Below are 23001 nucleotides of genomic sequence, written 5' to 3'. Positions count from 1 at the left end.
AGGGATCGTCTTCTGCACCGCCTGCATTGCAGGTGGATTCCTTACCGGTGAGCCCCTGGGGAAGCCCCTTCTTTGTACATGATATGCTTATTCACGCATCAGTTCAGTTCAGTTAAGTTCAGTCGCTCAGTCGTGTCCGACTCTTTGCGACCCCATGAATAGCAGCACGCCAGGCCTCCCTGTCCATCACCAACTCCCAGAGTTCACTCAGACTCACATCCATTGAGTCTGTGATGCCATCCAGCTATCTCATCCTGGGTCATCCCCTTCTCCTCTTGCCCCCAATCTCTCCCAGCATCAGAGTCTTTTCCAATGAGTCAACTCTTCGCATGAGGTGGCCAAAGTACTGGAGCTTCAGCTTTAGCATCAGTCCTTCCAAAGAAATCCCAGGGTTGATCTCCTTCAGAATGGACTGGTTGGATCTCCTTGCAGTCCAAGGGACTCTCAAGAGTCTTCTCCAACACCACAGTTCAAAAGCATCAATTCTTTGGCACTCAGCCTTCTTCACAGTCCAACTCTCACATCCATACATGACCACAGGAAAACTCATAGCTTTGACTAGACAGACCTTAGTCAGCAAAGTAATGTCTCTGCTTTTGAATATACTGTCTAGGTTGGTCATAACTTTTCTTCCAAGGAGTCTTTTAATTTCATGGCTGCAGTCACCATCTGCAGTATAATTTTAAAAAACACAGGTTAATTTCAAACAAAATAAAATCAAGTTTGTTATAATTCAAGTATCAAAGTAATACAAAGAATTCATTGATTTTTAAATGCCAATATCATAAATATTCTGCAATTATAGCATGATGAGCATAAACAATTTCTTTTCGGAATACTGAGGACACCTCAGGGAAGCATCTGAAATGTATTTTCTTAACATAGTCATCTCAAAGTAAATTTTCAGACTTTTTGGTCTGCTGGATTTTTTTTAAAAGGGTCAGTGATTATTTGTATGAATAGGCTCTTTTTCTCTCTTTTTTAATTGACTCCCATATATGTCAATCAAAACAGTTTGTGCATGCAATTACAGTTTTCAGAATGGGTGCTTGGAAGGGGCAACATGAAAGTAAATTAAAAAAAAAAAAAAACTTGGTAAACCAGAAAGAATTAGACTTCAACTTCTAGTTTTTTGTGGTTGCAGTCCACGAGGAATTTGCAGAATTTTCTCTTCCTGAATTGAACTTCTTCCTTCCTCCATTTCCCAGGTCTTGCCTGAGGCCTCCCCTCAAATAAAAACTACTTCACACTATGATAACATGTATAGACAGTCCAGTCAGATTGCTCAATTGATCACTTAATCAGAGTCCATCTTACTTCAATGTGTCCTGGGCTTTTGGTTTTTACTACTTCCGGTGTCAAGGTCACAATGGTTAAAAGCTATACTTCTTTTTATCCCTTTTGTAGCGGGACAGTGCTGTGCACATAAAAGTTGCTTAATAATACTTAATCCATGTATAAATAGGTGAAAAATAAGTGAATTTGGAAAAATTCAGGGAGCAAGTAGATGAGTATGGTATACATAACAGACATTTGAAAAAGTACCTTAAAGTTTATAAATCTCATTTATACCTCAAAATAACCCAGAGGAAACTGGCTTGGAAAAGTTAAGAGACTTGCTCTTGACACCCGGATCCCTTCCTCCAAAGTTTGTTTTAGTGCCGTTATAGTTGACCTTCAGTAAGAATATGAAGTTAAATGTGCAGACTGCACCCCCCCCATAAAACGTGCTCACCAGCAGAGGGCGCAAGAATATGCATGGGTCTTCGAATAAAATTTGCATCCTGGCCCAGGCAATTTAACAGTTACTGACCTTGGGCTAATCTATTTTTTTTGAGTCTCATTTGTAAACTATTGATGATAACCCCCCTCCCCCCATTGCAGTGTGGTCATAAGCATAAGAATTAGAAATATTCTGTGGCTAGCACATAGTAAAGTGTTAGTTGCTCAGTCATGTCCGACTCCTTGCGACCCCATGGACTGTAGCCCACCAGGCTCCTCTCTCAATGGGATTCTCCAGGCAAAAACATTAGAGTGGGTAACCATTCCATTCTCCCGGGGTCCTCCTGACCCAGAGATCGAACCCTGGTCTCTCACATTGCAGGCAGATTCTTAACCATCTGAGCCACCAGGGAAGCCCAGCACATAGTGGGTGAACAGTAAATTGTATCTTTCCTGATCACCATAAGATCACAGAACCAGTTAATTCTTATTTGATGCTTACTAAATATTTGATATTAGTTTGCATATTTAACCCTTAAAATAGCCTGAATGGGCAAATAAATGAATATTAATGAAAAAAATCTAATACCCAATGCTGGCAAGAGTGAGGAAGCAGATTGTAGCAACTTTTCTGGATAGAAAGCCTTAAAAACATGATCGGGGCCAGATCATCTTGCCCCAGAATCTATTTAACCTAAGAAAATAATACTGGATAAGTAGCAAGATTTAGAAAAATAGAGGATGTCATCGTCACTCTTTATAACAGCAAAAGGGAAACATCCTAAATGTTCAATGTAGGGCATAGGCTTAATAATTATAGTTTCTCCATCAAATTGAACACTGTGCAGTCATTAAAATGATGCTATATAAAAAATAAATACAGTGATGCTATAGAAAAATATTCTTAAAAGGAGGATAATTGAAACACAGCAAGTAAAGATCACAAGAGACAAACAGCTTGCTTTAACCTGTTTAATAAACACAGGACAGAAATCAAAATTGTAATAGTTATTTCCATATGAGACGAGATTGTTAATGAAGCTTTTTTCCCCCTACTTCTCTTTACTTATTCTGTAAATGTTCTGCAATTAATATATATCACTTTTGTGATTTAAAAAGTCTTTCTTTTACATGTGCAGTGGAGGTGGGTTTTTTAAACACTGCCTGCCAGCACAACCAGAACAGTGGTCAAGTAAATTAAGTTAGTTGTAATAGAGTAACTTGGGAGTTTCAAGAAGTTAAACAGAGTAATTAAAAATCCTAATGAAATTACACAGAGCTGGTCACTTAGCTGCAATAAGGCTGCTCTATATTCTTGGTTCCAGTTTTTCAAAAGGCCTAAAAATGGCATAAAATAAAAAATGAACAATTGTTCACGTAAAGGGCCATGTGCCAAGTTTGGCCTAAGCCACTGTAACCTGAACTCGCCCATATCTCCTCCTCCAGGCTGGCTGCATGTCTCTGGAAGGGTGTATTTGCCCTGCATTACTCAATTTACTTTCCTGAACTTGAAATGGAGTGGAATTTCAATGTAGAGTTACCCATTAGCTCCAAGGCTAAATTTAAACCTTTAATTAAATTAATCACTTGATCTTAAACACATTGCTTCTCCCTCAGGAAAGTGTAGAGAGGTTTCTTACATGTCAGAGAACTCAAGTCAGTGTGACAACTGTTACTACTGCCTTTGATAAGTCACCCAAACCGCAGAGGGAAATCTGCAGGCATTTTCAGATGGTCCATGGTAAAGCCCCCTCTACCCCAGAACAGAAGGTTGTTGGCGGTGGGGCTGGGGTACAGCATACTGCCACCCCTCCCAGATCCGTCCTTGCAGCTCTGGAAGGGTCACTGCATGCATCCTTGGACAGGCACTTATTTAATAGAAGACACTGGTAGGGTTTGGGGTTCTTGTGCACCCCGGGGTGTGTATTTATAACAGGAGCTGCGTCCTCAGCCTGCAAATGAATGAGACACAAACTCAACGGTCAGCGACCGCTTGCTGGTGGGACTGTCCACATAAAGGGGTGTGGCCTTACTCGTGTAACTAATAATAAGGACTTATTTCTCCGGGCCCAACAAGGGCAGCGCGGGATCCAGTTAACAAGTTCGCGGGCCAAATCGCTTCAATTCCAGTAACTCGTCCCGCAGACCCATAACCCTCCCGGGACCACATCCTCACGCGTGACTCGGAGCTCTGCTCGCGCTCCGCAATTCCCAGTCCAAGCGCGACGGGGAAGCGTGCTCGCTTCCCGCACCTGGGCGCGCGCCCCGGCAGGGAGCCACCAACTCTCCCCGCAGTCAGCTAGGACTACCTGGACCGCCAGGCCGATCCCCGCCCCGCCACCCGCTCGGTTTTCCCTTCCTCCTCCTCTTCCTCCTCCGCCGTCTCCCCCCCCCCCCCCCCGCCGCCTCCCGCTGCCTGCCTGCGCGGCTGCCGCCTGCGGCTTTGTTTTCCTCCCAGGTTTCACCCCCCCCACACGTGATACTGTGGTTTTTTTTGCATAGAGCTTTTCGCAGAGCGAGCGCGGGGCGCGCGCACCTATAAATACCGACCCGGGGGCCAGGGAGCCGGAGATCGCGGGGTCCGGAGGGCCCGGCACCGATCCCGCAGGCGGGCGGGCGGGCGGGCAGACGGCCAGCGAGCCAGCCAGCAGCCGCGCGCGTGGGCTGGGGCGGCGGCGCCCCCCGCCCGAGCACCGAGGGGCGAGCATGGCCCGCCCTCTGGGGGGCCGGGCCGCCGCGCACGCCGCCCGCGCCCCGCGCCCTGCCCAGCCCGGGTCACCGGCGCTCGCGCCCGCCGCTTAGCACTCGGGCGCCACTCGCTTCTCCGGGGGCATCGCGGAAATCTCGCCGCAGACGGACACAATGGCGGCGACTGCCGCCACCACGGCCGCCACCGCCGGCACGGCAGTCCGCAGCAGCAGCACCAGCAGCGCCTGCACCGACGCCGCGGGCACTGGCAGATTGCAGCCGCCGCCGCAGCCCCGGCCCGCGGCCGCAGCGCCGGCCCAGCCGCCGCTGCCGCCGCCCGAGCCCCCCAGGAAGCCGCGCATGGATCCGCGGCGCCGCCAGGCTGCCCTCTCCTTCCTCACCAACATCTCGCTGGACGGCCGGCCGCCGCTGCAGGAAGAGGAGTGGGCCGGCGGCGAGGACAGCGGCGCGGCCAAGCCCGGCAGCGGCTGCGGCGCGAGGACTCGGCTCAGCCTGCTCGTCGCCGCCGAGCGGGGCGGCTGCGGCGCGCTTTCCGCGGCGGGCGCGGCGGCGGCGGCGGCGGCGGCGGCAGCGGCGGCTGGATCTGGCCCCTGCCTCCCGCCGCCCTCGCCGCTGCCGCCGCTCGTCCCCGGCGGCCACGCGACCGTGCTCGGCCCCGGGGCGGCCCGGGGGTTCGCGAGCCCCCTGGGCGCCGGCCGGGCGTCGGGGGAGCTGTGGCAGCCGCCCCGGCCCGCGCCTTTCGCCGCCGGCGTTCAGCTGCAGCCGCCAGACGGGCCCGGGGACGCCGGGCCGGAGGAGCTGGAGGAGGACGATGCCTTTACCGGAGTGCACGTGCCGGCGGCCGCCTTCCTGAGCTCCGGGACCCCCGGGAGCGGGAGCGGCAGTCGGGGCCGCCTCAACTCGTTCACTCAGGGAATCCTGCCCATCGCCTTCGCCAGGCAGACCTCGCAGAACTACTGTTCGCTGGAGCAGGCGGGCCCGGGGAGCGGCTCCAGCGCCTTCGAGCAGCTGCAGAGGTCCCGGTGAGTAGCCAGGACGCGGCGCGCGCCTCTCCTGACCCTGCCCGGCTGGCGCTCTGCTGCGGGACACCGGGCGCTCCCACTTCCCGCGCCCTGCTGGATCCCTGGGCTTCTGGCGCGAATTCCAAACCGCGAGGGCACTCGGAAGAAGGAAGGTCTCTGGGGAGCGCGTGTATGTGTTCACACGTGTGTGCACGAGCCAGCACTCACCGAGAAGCACCGTGCTCATGCAAAGGGGGTTGGAGGTAGAGGTTGCGGGAGCCCACCACAAAAAGTGGCATCAAAACCTCTCATTGCAAAGAAAAGAGCACGAGCTTTCAGAAACCCGGGCCGGACCCGGATAAGCACTCTCCTCACACCCGGCAAGACTAGGCAGGACGCAGAGTCCAGCAGTGGGTCCGGCAGCCGGCCGAGCGGCGCGTGTGAGCCTTAACTTGTCGCAGACACGCCGCCGCGAATGCCTTCTGAGAAGTTCTGCCTGCGCTCCAAGTATTCCAGTGTCCCAGGAGCGCTTGGTATTTTCCTTTGCTTTCCTAAGAAAAGGAAAGCCCTTCTTATGTGCCCTTGAAGGCCTTGAGGTTGGGGGACAGAGAGGAAATAGGGCTTGAGGATTCTGTTTTGCATCCCAACGTGAATTCGCTGAAATGAGTGAAAAAGTTTTTCACCTTTCGAAAGGTTGTGTTTGGTAGCTTAAGTAATATCCAGGTCTTAAGCATCTTAGCAAAACCGTGAAATGCTGGACACTTGCCCATTCAGGAAATGGCTAGAGCTTGTTCCAGGCACCCTGGGCTGCATCAGGCAGGTGGGATGGGGGCCGAACAGGAGAGAGCAATCGGGAGGAAGTGCAGGCCTGGTTCCTGGGAGGGAACGCCCAGGCTAGTTAGTTAGGAAGGCCTCCTATGGCTCAGTTATGTCAGCTTCCTGGGGCCTCAGTTTCCCTTTCTGGGATAGGAACTTGCCAGTCCGTTGCAGGCCTGGATATGAAAAAGGAGAACCTTTTCTGTTACAGCCTCTCTCCTGTGATGCTCCTCTGAACACTTAGGCTTTTTCTGGTCTATTAAGAAGGTGGTCTGTTGGAAAACTTAACTTCCTCTCCCAATGGACAGATGGTGATGAATGGACCAGGCTCCTTCAGAATTTTGTCCGGAGTCTCTTTCCTCCCAAGTGTTGAAATAAGGACCCTGTTTGGTGTGCAGCATCGTAGTTGAGTGCACATGTCTGCAGACAGGGGTGTGGACCTGTCAGCCAGCCTTGTGATGTCCCCAGATGATTAGCGATGCTGGGCACAGGTGACCATCTGGGTCTGAGTTTCTTGTCAGGGCTCACATCTCCCCCATAGCATAGCAGGCCAGTGGGCGGGAGGGAAGGAGGATCCCTTCCTTTCTGGGCAAGTGGCTCAGACTCAGCAGTTTCCCAGTGGCTTGACATCACACACTGTTTCCTAATGACTCTGTAGTTTGAGCCTGAGCCCAGCTTGTCCAGTGGGTCAGGGCAGGAGTGGTAATAAACATAGGTGTTATTCTAAGCCATGTGCCAGACTGGCCTGTGTCTCATGCTTGACAGATGTGTTGCCCTGCTTGCAACAGCTGGAGATCAAACGACCTCACACTTCGTCTCTGAGAATCTCCTTTAGACGATCTTGTGTGTTAATATTTCTGATCCCCCAAATAGCCAGATTTAACTGCTGATCCTATAAAGATGAACCCTGTGGATGTTTTATTGATCCCCTCCCCCACACACACATTAAGATGAGTGAGTCAGTGTGATGCTTCCTTACTTGACAGTCGCATTCATCTTATGACTTTGGAATTATCTGTATCTGGCAACTTGACAGGCTTTTTAAAAAATTACAGCTGTCAACAGAAACCGTGTCAAATTTAATATGCAGAGAGGAAATAAATCGGTGAGACTGAGATTGAAGAAAGGCCTTGAAGTGCGAGCATGGCCATTTCTCATGTCCAGAAACTTGGAATCTCCTAGGACACTTTGCTTCCTACACTGCACTGCTTACAGGAGTTTTGTCAGAAGTGCGTTGTTTTTTCTGATCCCTAGAGAGAACTTTCACATGCTTAGATGAATTGTGATGTGGCATATAGACTCATTTGAATCAGGCCCAGGGCCAACTTAAAGAACTTGGGGTAGTTTAAAGAATGTCATTTACTTTCCTGGTGTGCCTCGCTTTAAGAAATACTGCTTGCCTGGGTGGTTCCATATACTATTTCATGCATGTTCTCCTGGGGTGTCATTTTTAAATCATATATTTTCCTTGGATTTGTTTCTTGCAATTTAAAGAATTCCAAACAGCCTTGCTGCTCAAAAGTGAGTTCTTGGACCTTCACAAACCCTCAGGTCCCATTCTGGATTACTTGAGTACAAATTTGCATTTTAACAAGATCCCCAGGTGATTCAGTACAAGTGAAAGTTTGGAAGAAGCTGCCCTAGTTCATCTGAAATCTGCCTCTTTTTTCCCCATGAACTTGGAATTTCACATATTCAGTTTGTTATGGCTATATAAAAATCAGAATCTCCTGATCCGAAATCTTATTTATTTTGTTACTTTCATCTGGACACTTACAAGACTAATCACATTTATGACTTGTACTTCAAAATCTTGAAATATGACAGGAAAATGTGTGTGCCCAGACCTCAGCACAGATGTGTTGATGGATTGATGACACCGTCTCTGTGCTCTGGGCTGGAGAGTTGATATTTGTCACAGTGAATTCTCACAGCCTCCCTATGTTAGATTCTTTCTCAGACCCAGTGTTGGCCAAGATAGGACTCCATATCTTTGAGATCCAAACCTGACATCCTTCTTTCTTTCTTGTGTGTTTTTTTTTTTAATATATATTTATTTATTTGCCTGCACTGGGTCCCAGCTGTGGCATGCAGGACCCTCGATCTTCGTTGCGGCATACAGAATCCTTTTAATTCTGGCATGTGGAATCTGTAGTTACGGCATGTGAACTCTTAGCTGCGGCAGGTGGGATCTAGTTCCCTGACCAGCGATCAAACCAGGCCCCCTGCTTTGGGAGCGCAAAGTCTCAGCCACTGGACACCAGGGAAGTCCAGAACTTGATGCCTTTCCTCTGCCCCTGCATGGATCACTGTGCCGGGCATGCATAGGCCCAAGGAGAATTTGGGAGCTATGGACCCTACTAGATGTTTGTCCAGGACACATAGCAGGCCAGTGGTGCTTGTGTGATTCTGCACACCCTCTCCGAGTCATCCTCCCCACATTTAGCTTTGCTGTTCGGGGTCCCCGGCTTTGCTGCTACTTACCAGTCTCTACTGAAGTGCATAGAGACCCCAGGACCACAGGCCTCATGGATGGGGCTCCAGGGATGGGAAGCCAGTGTGCTGGGGTTTATGCTGGGTTTGCTCTGTGGCTAGGTGTCAGAAGGGGAAGCCAGAAAGATGCCTTCTAGCTTGACACCCTGTTGTGTTCTCTGCCGAAGGAAGGCGTTAATAGGTGAAAGGGAGTGTGTTTCAAGGGTTTCTTTCACTTGAAAAGGTTCCCCTTAGGTAGCAGCTGGCAGCAGTCCTGGGTTCCTCCACTTCCTGGTGCTGCTGAATTGCAGAATGGGGCCCAGGTGAACACGTGTGCACCATGCAGCCTGATGAAGGGGTACGTGGGGACCAGGGTATTCATTTCAAACAAGGTGAGGATTTTGCTTCTTAGAACATCTCTGCTAACAGTGTGCCTTGTGGAGACTCCGGTCTTAAATGGAAACAGCCCGTGGTGCAGAAGAGCCCCAAGCCTTGGTGACAGCCTTTGTCACCTGTCTGCATTGTGACTTTGTGACACTGTGTTTTAGCTGTAAGCCACCTGACCTTTCTGGATTTTAGCAATAAGCAAACCCAAGTTATTGTTGAGCCATCTTTCCAGCAATGTGCATTGTGGATGCCAGGGGTACAGCCCAGGCTGGTCTAGGCCTTGGTCAGGATGCTGCCCTGTGCCTCCTCCCAGGGCCTGAGACAAGAGCCCAAGCTTCACCTGCTGCCCTCTTCCTTACACTCACCAGGTTGTCAGGTTGTGGGTGAACTCGGAAGGGGAAGTGCATTGGAAGCCTGCCCACTGCTGACAAGTGCCCAGGGAGGCAGCAAGTTCAAGTGTGATCCTTTGTCCTCCGGGGAGGGTGAGGAAGCCACAACCTGGCTCTGCACTGTGTCGCCATAGCCACCCCAGGGAGCCCCACCTGCCTGGACTTTTTTCCCCCCGGGAAGGAGAGTTGTTAGGTAGGGAGAGGGCAAGGGGCAGGCGGCCTTTGAACACACTGGGTGGGAGCAGTAGGTGAGGCTGGATGAGGTGACAGCATGTCGACCAGGAATGCCAAGCTGGTACCCTGCCCCTCTAGGCTCAGAGCCAATCCCGGCCCTGGCTGGCAACCAAGGGCAGGTGGCTTCACCTCCTCACCTCAGTTTTCTTCTGGGATGAAAGCGCTGGGACAGTGCAGTGGTTAGTGCTCTGTGACCTGCCTTGGAGGCCGGGCATAATGCCTGGGGACGAGTGGATAACTGAATCTCAGCTTCAGATGAAGAGGTGGAGATAAGTTTAATCCCAGGTGGCTCCCACAGGCAGGATGTGCGCTGATGGATGAAGGAATGGGTTTCCCGGGGTGGTAGGGAGGGTCAGCTCTGCTTCTCTGGCTGCGGAGCTGTCGCAGCTGGCCTGCCTGCTCCATCCAGGCTGGAAGCCACAGCCACTGAGGCAGTCCAGCCCCGTCTCTACGAGCCCCAGCACAGAAGCGATCCGTGGTGCCCTCCTCTGGGGAGGATGGACCGAAAGGCCATCAGGGTTACACAGTGCTTTAGTAGATGTTGATTTCGGGTCCCGACAGTGTGGAGAAGCAGGAATCCAGGGTCACAGAGTGAGCAGAGGATGACCCTATGTTTTAGGGTTTTATGTCCTGGAGGAAATTCTAGTTTGGGGACCTAAAGCCTTGTATGATTTATTCAACAACATAATGAATATCCTTGTTCCAGGAAACAAGGACAGGGGACCAGCCCACATCTCTGGGGACAGAGCCCTGGGCGGGGGCATAGGTCTCACCCATTTCTGTAAGAGTCAGAGAACAAGCAGTTTATCAACAACGTGATTTATTCATGAACGTGATGAACATCAAGCAAGACGTACCAGTTATGGGAGGTACAGGCATGAACATAGTCTTTGTCTGTTGGGAGGCACACATCGACAAGACGGTTTTTCTGGTGATGCGAGCTTGATTAGAGCTGAGCCTGTTTTCTGAGCTCTAAACAGGGCAGAGACACTTCATGTGCCCTCTGTGGGACCTGGCTCAGCGCCTTGATGCAGTATTTGTATTTAACTACCACGTCCCAGGTATGGTTCTAAGGGAACAACGCACGAGCCGGTTCACATTTATAACAGCACTTACACAGCCTCACCCTTATTCTGAAGCACAGAGAGGTTAAGTTACTGGCCGAGGGTCACTCAGCCTGCTTGTAGGCAGTCTGGCTCCAGATATGTGTCTGAACGCGCTTGTCTCTGCTCTGCTGTGGTTTGAGTCAGGCTCCTAAATGCTTGTTCCACTGGCTTCAGCTGGACAGGGGTGAACGTGGCCTCCGTGACCTCTAAGAGCAGTGCTGGCCCTGCGGTTTCCTTATTTAGGCCTCTCTCCTCTGTCCGTGTCTACAGGGATCCAGTCTGCCACGCCCCTGTTTCTCGGCCACACCCGTCACCTTTGTAACCTGTTTAGTCCACCTGGGCTCTGTGCCTCCCTGGGAGACAGGAGAACCAGGAGCCTGGCACCCCTAGGAATTGGGTGTATGGTGGTAGTTCTCCCACTTCCTTAGTGCTGAGGGTCTCATCCGTGAAATGGGAATGATAATACTACCTCCCTCCTGGATGTGTTTCCTTTTTTTGGACCCTTGGTGTCTTTTCAGCATCGCCCCTTTTCCCCAGCTCAGGGGTCAGCACGCTGAGGCCCAGGAGCTGCTTATAAATGATTTTCTGGGAAACAGCCGCTGCTGTTCATCTCTGCACTATCTTGGGCAGCCCTTGTGCTACAAGCAGAGTAGAGTAGCTGCGGCAGAGGCCACATGGCCCGCAGAGCCTGAACTGTTTGTCCTCTGACTCTTACAGAAATGGTCGAGACCTACACCCCCGCCCAGGGCTCTGTCCCCAGAGATGTGGGCTGTTCCCCTATCCTTGTCTCCCGGAAGCTCCTGGCTTCTGTTTGGACCCGCCATCCTTTCTTCCCAGCTGGCAGAGGGACCTTTCTGAGGCCCACATCGGATCCCGGCAGTCTTAAACTCCTTTTCTTTCATGTGTGGCCAGCACGCTCCCTGCTCCCCTGCACACCTATCTTCTGCGCTGGCTTCACAAAGGGCACCTGGGTTCTGGCACCCACCGGCCTCTCCATGGGATGCTTCCCCACCAGACGCCCCTTCTTCCGTTGCATCACCCATCACCCTGCAGAGGCCCCAAGTATGGCACTGAGCACGCCCTCCTAGGGATGACTTTCTTCCTTCTCTATGGGTCTGAGTGCACCTGTCCCTGACTCCTTGGTGGCTGGGGGACTTGCTGGTGACAGGCCTGGGAGTGTTCCCCCCACCTAACTTTCTGGGTCTTTTATTTTTAACCAGAATCACTCTCAACATTTTATTTGGAAAATTAGCCACTCTACCACCTCCTCCCTCAGTCCTGCAGCAACGAACCTCCCTCCTAGAGTGTCTCTCCTCTCCCCCTGCGTCATCCACCCATCCACCAACCCCACCCCATCCACGTTGGCTTCTCCCCGCTTTGCAGGGAGGGGAAGCAGCACCTTCCTGCGTGCTATGGGCTTCATATACATTCTTTGTTTAGTCCCTAAGTCGTGTCCAACTCTTTGCGACTACGTGAATTGTAGCCCGCCAGGCTCATCTGTCCATGGGATTTCCCGGGCAAGAATACTGGAGTGGGTTGCCATTTCTTCCTTCAGGGGATCTTCCCAATCCAGGGATTGAACCCAAGTCCCCTGTATTGGCAGGTGGGTTCTTTACCACTGAGCCACCAGGGAATCCCCTCATATGCATTCTTTTGTTTTATTTGTGTGGCAATTCTAAGACAAAGGGCTTATACACATATTAGAGCTGTGGACCGTGAGGCTTGGAGGGCTTAAGGAAGCTTGCCAGAGGCCTCATAGCTGGACTCTAGAGTTAGAATTTGAGCCCTGGTCTCTCTGGCTTCTGATCTGGGTTTCTGCCAGAGCCGAGCGTATACTGGACTGACTCCGTAGGGACAGGATGACCAAGGAATCTTCGCTGATGGGTAACTGAAATCATCATAGTGGGAGCATTTACACCACAGGAATCAGGCAGTGGTTATTACAAGCCAGGGCTTGGCTTTTTCCCTTTCACAGAGCTGGTTTGTCTGCACGTGTGCCAGGGCCTCACCACACGTCTCTTGGTTCCATTCTCCCCTGGGGGGCTGTGCAAAATGTGGTCATCAGAGGAAGAGTGAAAAAACAAACATTTTGATCAGAATCTGTTACTTGACATGATTCTGTGAATTTCTCAAAAGGTCACCACCATCACCACCCATTTTACACCTCAAAAAAATATCTAACAACCCTTCACCTCATGTTTCAAACTGCATGCAATTTAGAAACTAAACTTTCAGACACTAAGTCTCAAACAGATTGTAGTATTATCTGTAGAAGTCATAAAATCATTACCTGTTATTCTCCTTTACAAACTATGTGATACATTTTTATTTTTGTTTGGTTTTTAAAAGTCTCTGAGATAATACATTCAATCAGGGTTTCCTGTTTTGTTTTGTTCCCCTCTTTTTGTTTGTGTTAGCATTTTGGATAATTGCACACTAGTTTATGTTTAATGGGATTATTATTAATGTGGTTTGGAGTTTATTGCTGAACATTTGATCACAAAGACAAAAGCTGATAAAACAGAGCTTGGGAATACTAGACATTTAGGACTTGGAATATTGTAATAATGTATGTGTTCGTGAAAGGATACAATCTTATCCCCAATTTAAAGGGTAGGAGTGTACTTAAATCTAAGTTTAACCCATGACAAATAGACGGCAAGCCATTCAGGAAGAGACTAACAAAATATTGGAGAATGCCAAAGATTTGTGTGTCTAGCACGCTGGTTTTTATTTTAAAGCATTTTACTCATTGACCCAATGATTTATAGAACAAGTGTCTAGTTTGATCATCTTAGGAAGGGGATGGGGGGTTGTGAGAGATGGAAGAGCAGCCAAAGTCTATAATGTTTTGCTTAAGGACTAAAATTGGCATGTTGGCATGGGGGGTGTGGGTGGGCAAAATAGGTGAAAGAAGTAAGAGGTGCGTATTTCCATGTTTTTAAATGCCGAACCACCAGGTTGTACCCCTGAAACCAATGTAACAGTGTATGTCAACTATATTTCAATCGAAAATAATTTTTAAAATTGTGATATTAGGGGAGAAATGGTCGATATGATGTGGAAAAGTGGTTCTTGATGCAGTTTTTTATGTTTTATTGAATCAAATAAAGTTTTCTATTAAAGAGGGAGATATGAGGAAAGAAGATGAGATTACAAATTACAAAGGTGATTGTGTAAATCCTTGAGGATTCAGTTTATCCACCACAAGACAAACTTCTGATTATTAAGTTCTACGTACTTGTTTGGGGCTTTGCAATTTACAAAGCGCTTTCGTATATACTAAATAGTTTTCAGAAAGGCAATGTGGTAGCTGTTTTATAGACTAGAAAGTTGAGACCACGAAGAACGAAGTGGTCATGTCCACGGTCACGTACCCCACAGATGGCAGAGCTGGAATTTTGAAACCTGGGTTTTCTGGTTCCAAGCCGAGAATTTTAAAAATAAACCACAAGCTCTAATGTACTTGTTTCACTTAAGAAAAACAAAGAACTCTATTAAATGCTGTAGAACTTTATTCTCCTTCCTGCCCGCAACTTCCACTTGTATATTAGTTAACCTCCAGAGAGCAAAAATACTAGGGCCTCATGTATTTCAGACCTATGGGCTAGAGTCAACCAAAGTCAGGATGTTCAAGTACAAAGAAATATTGTGCTGTAGTTTTGGCCAACAACACTGTCTCATCAAGCAAGGATTCTGACTTTCATATGATAACCTCAAGGGACAGGCCAACAGAGAACCTTGGTTTGGGGCCCGAGTTGTGGAAAATTTTCCCAATAACAACAGCTTTCTCCAAACAGTAGTTTGATGTTGGTTCCTCCTTTCCCACACCCCTGCTGCTCTGCCTCCTTCCCAGAAAATTGAGCAAATAGATTCAGGAGTGGATGCCTCAACCTTGGAGTCAGACAACTCTGCCACATAGCAACACATTTTGAGGAAACTCTTGCAACCCCTCTGAGTGTCAGCATCCTCACCTGTAGGATGGGGATAATAATCCCTGCCTGGGGACTTCCAGTGGCTGAAACTCCCCTCTCCCAATGCAGGGGACCCAGGGTTCGATCCCTGCTCAGGGAACTAGATCCCACATGCCATATCTACGAGTTCACATGCTGAAACTGAGACCCAGTGCAGTCAAATAAAGAAATAAAATTTTAAAAACTTCCCGCCCTTTTCAGGGTGTTGTGAGCATGAACGTGAGAAGCACCTAGCAGAGGTTTGGTCCTTGGTGGTTGACTGATAAGACCGTAGCTGTTTTGTGCACGGTTGCCCTGCTCTGCCCTACACCATCAGTCAAAAAGCAGTTGGGAAGCCTGACAGGGTCTGCTTAGATCATCCAGAGGGGAGCTTTTTGCTTCCAGATGATTTACCGCATTGGTTCAATTTCATAAATAGTAAAATAAGACCAGAGCAGCTGAGGACACCACCACCCCCTCCCTTAGCGTTTTTGTCCTTTTGTTCACTGGAAAACAACAGTCTCGAGTACAGGGCAGCAAGAAGGAGGTGAATCACACATTCGGTGTCATCTGCTTAGAGCAGCACAGCGGTGCGGTCAAGAGCAAGAGCCGGTCCGGTCCACACCCAGGCGTGCAAGACACTGCCTTACCCATCGGGACTGCAGGAGGGGAGTGCTACCTGCCAAGACAATTCTGGAAGATGCGTCTCTGCTCCCTCACCTCGCAGAAGCCGTGGCCCTCCTCCTGTGGTCTGCCTGCTGCCTGCTCAGCCGCCTTCACTAGGCAGGACACCCCTGGAGTCTGAGGGCTCTTGGGGCACCCTCAAGGTCCTGGGGCCATGACCATGGAGTCGGTTGAATGCTGCTTTGCTGATGGACTTGGCATCCCCTCCCTGCTCGCAGGTCTCTCTGCACCTGGCTCTTGCCTTTGCTCTTGACCCCTTGGGAAGACAGAGGTAGGGCTTGTCCAGGTTCCCGGTGTAACCCATGTGGCATGGGGTCAGCAGCAACCTATGCCCCTCCGCATGCCAGGTTGTTCACACGCCTGTGTGTGAACCATCAGGTCACTTGGTGGTTCAGGGATCAATGGACCAGCACCTACCTTCCAGAAGAGAGAAGAACTACAGACCGAGGCAGCGGGGCTTCCTGGTCCCCCTCTGGAGCGGGCGGTTGTCCTGGAGGTGGCCTCGGAGCTGAGCCTACAGGGACTGGCGGCCCAGTGCTAAGCGCCTGGTGATGGAGATGAACTTCATTTCAGAGGAAGGCGGGAGGCCTGTGAGCAAGGACAGGTGTGAACAGAGCCGGGGGTTATGCAAACTGGAGGCAGATTGGCTGGAGGAAGGAGAGCAGTGCCTTTTGTATTTAACCCTTTTGGCATCTTAGTCATCACTTCAGAAAGAGGAACTCATGCCCATGAAAAAATTTTCTGTTCTGGGACTTCATCTATTTTTATACAGAGAGAATTTTAGAAAGAATTTCAGGAGGTTCATGGACACTTGGAAACTTCTGGAGGTAGGGAGACCAGCGAGGAAGCTGGCGTTAGGAGCCCCAGAGAGAAGTGGAGACCGGAAGCCTCTGCCGTCACTAACCCCCAGCACTAACTTGTCACTGTGATGCTCGGCGACCACGTGGATTTGGGGCGCTGCCTGTGCTCCATGAAGTCCTTTGGGTCACCCATTTCTGCAGCTCTTGTGGGTATGGGGTTCCCACCTGGAACCTCAGAAACGTTCTGACCTTATTTGCAAATATGGATGCACCTTGGAGATACTGCAGGTTCAATTCAAGACTAGGATGGAGACAGTGAGGAGATCACTGACTCAAAAAGAAGATAGAATCGACAGGCTCCAATTCTGGTAAAGAATCTGCCTGCCATCGCAGGAGACCTAAGAGACGTGAGTTCAATCTCTGGGTTGGGAAGATCCCCCAGAGGAGGGCATGGCAACCCACTCCAATATTCTTGCCTGGAGAATCCATGGACAGCGGAGCCTGAGGGGCTACAGTCTGTGGGGTCACAAGGAGTTGGACACAGCTGAGCATGCACGCACACGCGTGACTTGGGTGGTCGCTGCCAGCTTGTGTCCAGTTAGAGGCTCTGAAATAATCACCCGCAGGTGTAGGGCTGCAACTGTGGTGCATGGCCAGAGGGGAGGGCCTTGGTCCCCTCAGGGCCTGCGACGAGCACCATGGTGGATTTGACCTGCTTGTGGTGGGGAGGGCTGGCTTCTGGAGGTGTCTAAAGGGTGAACACGGGCTGGGAGGAGTGTGTAGACCACAGGACCAGCCTGGGCAGGGTCTCTGGTGGGAAGAAGCAGGAAATATGAAGGAAGTAGACAAAGGGCAGGCTGTGTGTTTGGACCACAGGCAGGATTTTGATGTTCATCAGCAGAGCAATGTGATGTCACCAGCCAGGGGGAACCAGAGTAAGACCTGTGTTTTGAAATGATTGGGCCGGCGGCAGCGTGGAAGGACAGTTAGATGAGAGAAGCCACAGATGGGAGGAAACCACAGTTTGTAGCTACTGTCCTGGCAGAGGATGGTGGCGACTGGGCTGGAGTGGCAGTGATGAGAGAGGGGAGAAGGGGGTGGATCCCATAGGGATTTAAGGTGCAGCGGAATGAACTTGGAGATGGACTGGTTGTGGAGGGCGGAGTGCAGAGGCATCAAGGGACCCCCCCACACACATACACAGGTTCCAGTGTGTGGACTGATGGGATAGCAGAGCCATCTCAGTAACAGAGAGGATGGATGTGAGCACAATCCAGTGCTATGCGTTTAAGAAATACTCTCTAGAAGAAAAAACTGCAGACCTGAAGATGACCCTGTTTCTTTCTTTCTTTAATATTTATTTATTTGGCTGTGCTGGGTCTTAGTTGCAGCATGCAAGATCTTTACTTGCAGCATGCAAACTCTTTGTTGTGGCATGTGGGATCTAGTTCCCCGACCAGGGATCAAACCCAGGCCCCCTCCACTAGGAGCTCAGAGTCTTAGCCAGCGGACCACCAAGACTGTTCTGACCCTGTTTCTTCTTGTTGTCTTGTTTCTCATAACATTGTGCCTTTACTCTCCAGATAGCTCGAGGTGAAGTATATAGGGTCATAAATAATGTATTGGTTGAGGATGTATACATTTTCAGCTTCAAGAGAAACCAAGTTTTATGCTCATTGGTCTTTTGGTCTAAAAATTCTAATGTTAACTTTTAAGGTAAATGCTGAGCATGTCAATTTTAAAAAAAAAGTCAGATTTTGTGCATTTCAGTTAAGACGTATAATTTCTTTTTATTAAAGAAAAAAAGTACCCTTGAGCAAGATCATGAGATTTTTTTTTTTTTTTCAAACAGTTCCTGGGTTCAGCTTGTGCATGTTTGCAGTTAATTACCAGGTGTTGAAGTCTGAGTGATCTTGAGTGTGGAGGATAAAGATATGTTCTCAAGAGAAGGAAAACATGCCTTTGCAAAGCTGCATAATAGTCTGCTGCAGTAACTAAACAAGCACCCAGTGTCTAATGATTTTGTACTTACTCTGTTATTCAAAGTAAGGCCAGGATGCGGTCTTTTTTTTTTTTTTAAGTTATTTATTTATTTGGCTGTGCCGGATCTTAGTTGTGGCATGTGGGATCTGGTTCTCTGACCTGGGTCTGCTGCATTGAGAGCACAGAGTCATAGCCACTGGACCACCAGGAAAGTCCCAGGACACAGTCTTAGCATTCCAGTAGCAATCTCATCTTTTTCTTGTTTTACGGGTTGTTTTTCATAATCACGGTTTGCTTATTGCACACTAACGTGATGAGCTGCAGAGCCATGTGGAAATAGCCTCGTATCTCAGATCTGCCATTTCCCGGGTGTGCCCATAGGCAGATTCCAGAATCTCTGTACGAGTGGGACATATTAATAATTACATACCCCATTCCAGTATTCTTGCCTGGGAAGTCCCATGGACAGAGGAGCCTGGCAGACTACGGTTCATGAGGTCACAAGGAGTTAGCTACAGCTCAGTGACTAAACAACAGCAGTTTCATGGCGCAACAGCCAGGATTAAATCTGATTTCTCTGAAGTACTTTGCACAACGCTAGGTACATATATTGTTGTTGTTCAGTCTCTTAGTCATCTCTGACTCTTTGCGGGCCCATGGACTGCAGCACGCCAGGCTTCCCTGTCCTTCACCATCTCCCAGAGTTTGCTCAAACTCATGTCCATTGAGTTGGTCATGCCATCCAACCATCTCATCCTTTGTCATCCCCTTCTCTTCCTGCCTTCAGTCTTTCCCAGCATCAGGGTCTTTTCCAATGAGTCAGCTCTTTGCATCAGGTGACCAAAGTATTGGAGTTTCAGCTTCAGCTTCAGCATCAGTCCTTCCAGTGAATATTCAGGATTTGTTTCCTTTAGGGTTGACTGGTTTGGTCTCCTTGCTGTCCAAGGGACTCTCAGGAGTCTTCTCCAGAACCACAGTTCGAAAGCATCAATTCTTCGGCACTCTGCCTTGTTTAAGGTTCGATTCCCACATCCGTACATGACTACTGGAAAAACCATAGTTCTCAGTAAGTATTCAATGTAATTATTATATCCCAACTCCTCTACTGATGCTCTTTCATAGAGGCTGACATTACTATGTAAATGAGGGAATTGAACTCCGTGGAGCTCACTTTTCTCTCCAGTGCACAATGGAGTTTGCAGAGCTGGGATCCTGTCTAATCCTGAACCACACTCTCACCACTGAGTTTGATTGCCTTTGTCATGTGTTAAAAGTTCATCCAAACAAGTTTTGTGACCTTCCTGAGCAAAACAGGTTTTGCTTTCGGGTCCGGATGGTTTTCTGGACACTTGAACTGTCCAAGAATATGTGCAGGTCTTTATCAGGTACATATCTAGCCCATGTTTGGCTATGTGTCTGTGGGGAGCTGCCCTGGGTAGCTCAACCAGATTTTTTATCTGACCCTGTTTGTTCCAAACACAAGCAGGCAGATTGGAGGAGATGGTAAGGGAATATTTCAGTCCAGTCACTCATCTAGATACACCCTCCCTCTAAGCTGTATTTCACAGAGCTAGAATGAATTTAGACAGTAGATCTTTATTAAGAGGTGCAACATTTGTTATCTGTAACTTTAGTTCTTTGAAGCCAGAAAAAAAAAAGAAGGCAAGACTGAAATATAAGGAAGTCGATAAGACACATGCTGGCTGGTGAAATATGGAATTTTTAAAATCTTTTTTTATTTATTTTTTAATTAACTTATTTTAATTGGAGGAAAATTGCTTTACAATGATGTGTTGGTTTTAGCCATACTACAACGAGAAACAGCCATATATTATATTTAATGCATATATATGAAATCTGAAAAAATGATATTAATGAGCCTATTTGCAGGGAAGGAATGGAGACACCGATGTAGAGAAGGGACTTGTGAAATTTTTTTTTTAAGTGTATTTACATGGGAGTTAGGCTTTGATTTTATATTGTCGCAAATTGATACCAGATGCCTGCCTTCCAGACAGACTCCCAAGCTGATCTCAGAGTGTCAGTTGGAAAACAAATCACTTTGCCATTTGGAATGCCAATTGATATTTTAGAAGTTTCCTTTTGTTTTCAAAGGGGAAATAATGCATATTCCAGACCCGGCAAACAGAACTTTTATAAATGGCAATTAACAGAGGATGCCCAAGGGAGGAAGTCTCCAGTTTCTTATTATAACGCTGGCAGATGTAATCGAAGTGACATGTTATTAGTATTGGCATCTCCTGCTTGCCCTGGGAGCTGGTTCAGCCTTGTGTAGCCATGGTCAGAGCCAGGAGCTTCATCCCCATCCTACTTCAACCTCAGGTCGGAGGAAGAACACAAGAGCACTGTGTCCAGGGCAGCTGGCATCGTGTCGTCTCCGCAGGACCCCAAGCTCATGGGTTGACTTGTTCATTCCCTCCACCCCTCCCCGCAGTGGCTTAAAAAAGTGGCTTTTTGTTTTGAGTCTTACTTGGGTCTCAACAGTGATCCCTTCTCCTCCAGGCAGTTTTTCTCCCTGGCGCTGGCCTGGGAATGACTCATAGAGTCTTGAGTAGCCTGACACCTCTGCTGCATTCCTTGAGTGCTTTCTTAAAGGTGCCTCTGTGTAAGGATGTTTGCTGACTTTCCCATTCGAGGTGTTAGAGAATCTCCCAGATGACCCGGGAAGGCCGAGTCTGATTCTGGGTCCTCAACCTGGACGCCGGCAGACTTGGGTGAGAATCCTTCTCAGCCTGGAAGAGAGGACTGTCAGAGCCCGGTGGCTTGGGTGTTCACAGGAGTGGAGTGGAGGGGAGTTGCCTAGAGCAAAGGGGCTCCACGCCCCCCAGGCCTTGGAATTTCCTACAGCAGCCGGGCTCTAGACTTTCAGATGGACGAGAAGGGACCTTGAAGAGGCGCAGAGTGGTAAGGTTACTGTGGAATGAAAGGATGAGAGCCCTTGACCCTGCTCGCTGAAGCTAATAGTGGCCAGAGGCTCCTGGTCTGTGGATGGATACTCAGGGGAGGGGCTGAGACTGAGCTCCAAGTACTTAAGTCTTAACTCTTTAGAACTCAACTTCATCCTCCTGTGTCAGCTGCCTCTACTCCAAGGGAGTAAATTTGTATTATTTATATTATTAATATAACTTGTATTATTAATATAAAACTTTGAACTGATATGGTGGTACAAAATTATGTTCTGTCAAGTGGCCCTGAACCCCGAATCAGCTGCAAACACTGACCACTGGACCATTGTTCCCAGGGAAATGCAGGGTGTGGGAGGGCGCCTTCCAGCCTCTTGTCATATTTTCATCATCCAGTCAATACACAACCTGGTTTTATGTGTGTCTCTGCTTGAAGATGCCTTGGGTGTGTATTGGATTGCATGCTCAGTCTTGTCCAACTCTTTGCAACCCCATGGACTGTAGCCCACCAGGCACCTCTGTCTGTGGAGTTTTTCAGGCGAGAATACTGGAGTGGGTTGCCATTTTCTTCTCCAGGGCATCTTCCCAACCCAGGGATTAAACCCAAGTCTCTTGTGTCTCCTGCCTTAGCAGATGGATTCTTTTATCAATGCACCACCTGGGAAGCCCTGGGAAAGGAAGATACCATAGTTAATAGATAGTGTTAATTCATTAACATTGAACTCACAGCCAGCAGTAACTCATTCCTGGACAAAACTCGCTCACAAATTTGCCCTGTTGGCCACTTGGTCTGGACACCGTTTTAAACGGTGAAATCACCGACAGCAAGCGCAAAAGTACAATAAGTGAGGCACTCAAAGTACCTTGAGTTACTCATGGCAGTCTGAGAGCTGAAAACAGGAAGGCCAGCCCTCCTTTTCACCTCAGCTGTTCAAAATTTTCCCTGCTTTGCACGTGCACATGTCCATGAATGATTGTGAAAGTCCTGTGAGTATTGATCTGGGGTTGCAAATAAATATTAACAGGTATGCAAATAAATGTTAGCAAGGAGATGAATGCACAGCTGCAAAATCTGTGATTAATGAGATTTGCCTGTACTTAATTCAGGTATAGGACTTCTCTGGTGGCTCAGATGGCCAACATCTGTCTACAATGCGGGAGACCCAGGTTCGAAACCGGGGTCGGGAAGATCCCCTGGAGAAGGAAATGGCAATCCACTCCAGTACTATTGCCTGGAAAATCCTATGGACAGGTATAAGTAGATGCTGTGTGCTGGGGGCTTCCCATGCTGATCTGAGTTGGGAGGTGTGGAGTTTTTCTGTTTGCTGTTTTACAGATGCCTGCCCCATCCATCTCATATTTATTCCCATTAATACCATTGAATGGGGAAGGGCTGGAATTACTGTGTTCCCTTTATTGATGAGGAAACCAAGAACCACAGAGCAGACAGGACTCGAGTGTCCCCCAGAAGTGAAGCCCGACTTTCTGGCCATTTTCTTCCCACTCTGCAGGGCAGGCACAGCACAAGAGTACTTTTTTTTTCCCCTCTTAAAGTTTTTATTATGGAAAATTCTAAAACACATAAAAGTAAAAAGAAAAGAGATTAGCACCCACGTTTGTTGTTTAGTCGCTCAGTTGTGTCTGACTCTGCGACCCCGTGGACTGTAGTCTGCCAGGCTCCTTTGTCCCTGGGATTTTCCAGGCAAGAATACTGGAGTGGGTTGCCATTTCCTTCATCAGGGCAAGAGTGCTTTAAACAACGGAATTGAAATGCTGACATCATAGTTTAATACTGTTGAAAAAGTTATCTTCCTAATGATT

At 48.8% G+C, this 23001-nt stretch overlaps 1 protein-coding gene and 1 long non-coding RNA gene across 3 annotated transcripts in view; one reads left to right on the top strand and one right to left on the bottom strand.

The window, feature by feature from the left end:
• Positions 1-2680: 2680 nt before the first annotated feature.
• On the bottom strand, positions 2681-4548 carry LOC138428513 (uncharacterized). The gene is made up of 2 exons (XR_011252477.1): positions 4273-4548; positions 2681-3674 (listed from the first exon to the last, which is right to left on the bottom strand). It is a non-coding gene; the product is annotated as an uncharacterized lncRNA (long non-coding RNA).
• Positions 4209-23001, top strand: part of CABLES1 (Cdk5 and Abl enzyme substrate 1) — a 103261-nt gene continuing 84468 nt past the window's right edge. The window contains exon 1 of one of the 2 annotated variants that reach the window (XM_069569301.1): positions 4209-5453. In XM_069569301.1, the coding sequence (XP_069425402.1) occupies positions 4585-5453 (869 nt within the window). In that variant the 5' untranslated portion in view covers positions 4209-4584. The remainder of the gene's footprint in view (positions 5454-23001) is intronic. The other variant, XM_069569302.1, reaches the window with a different exon arrangement.

Source organism: Ovis canadensis, chromosome 23 (assembly GCF_042477335.2).
Source record: "Ovis canadensis isolate MfBH-ARS-UI-01 breed Bighorn chromosome 23, ARS-UI_OviCan_v2, whole genome shotgun sequence".
In the NCBI taxonomy this organism is placed as follows: Eukaryota; Metazoa; Chordata; class Mammalia; order Artiodactyla; family Bovidae; genus Ovis; species Ovis canadensis.
Note: the sequence above shows the minus strand (reverse complement) of the source record. Positions and strands in the feature narration are given on the sequence as shown.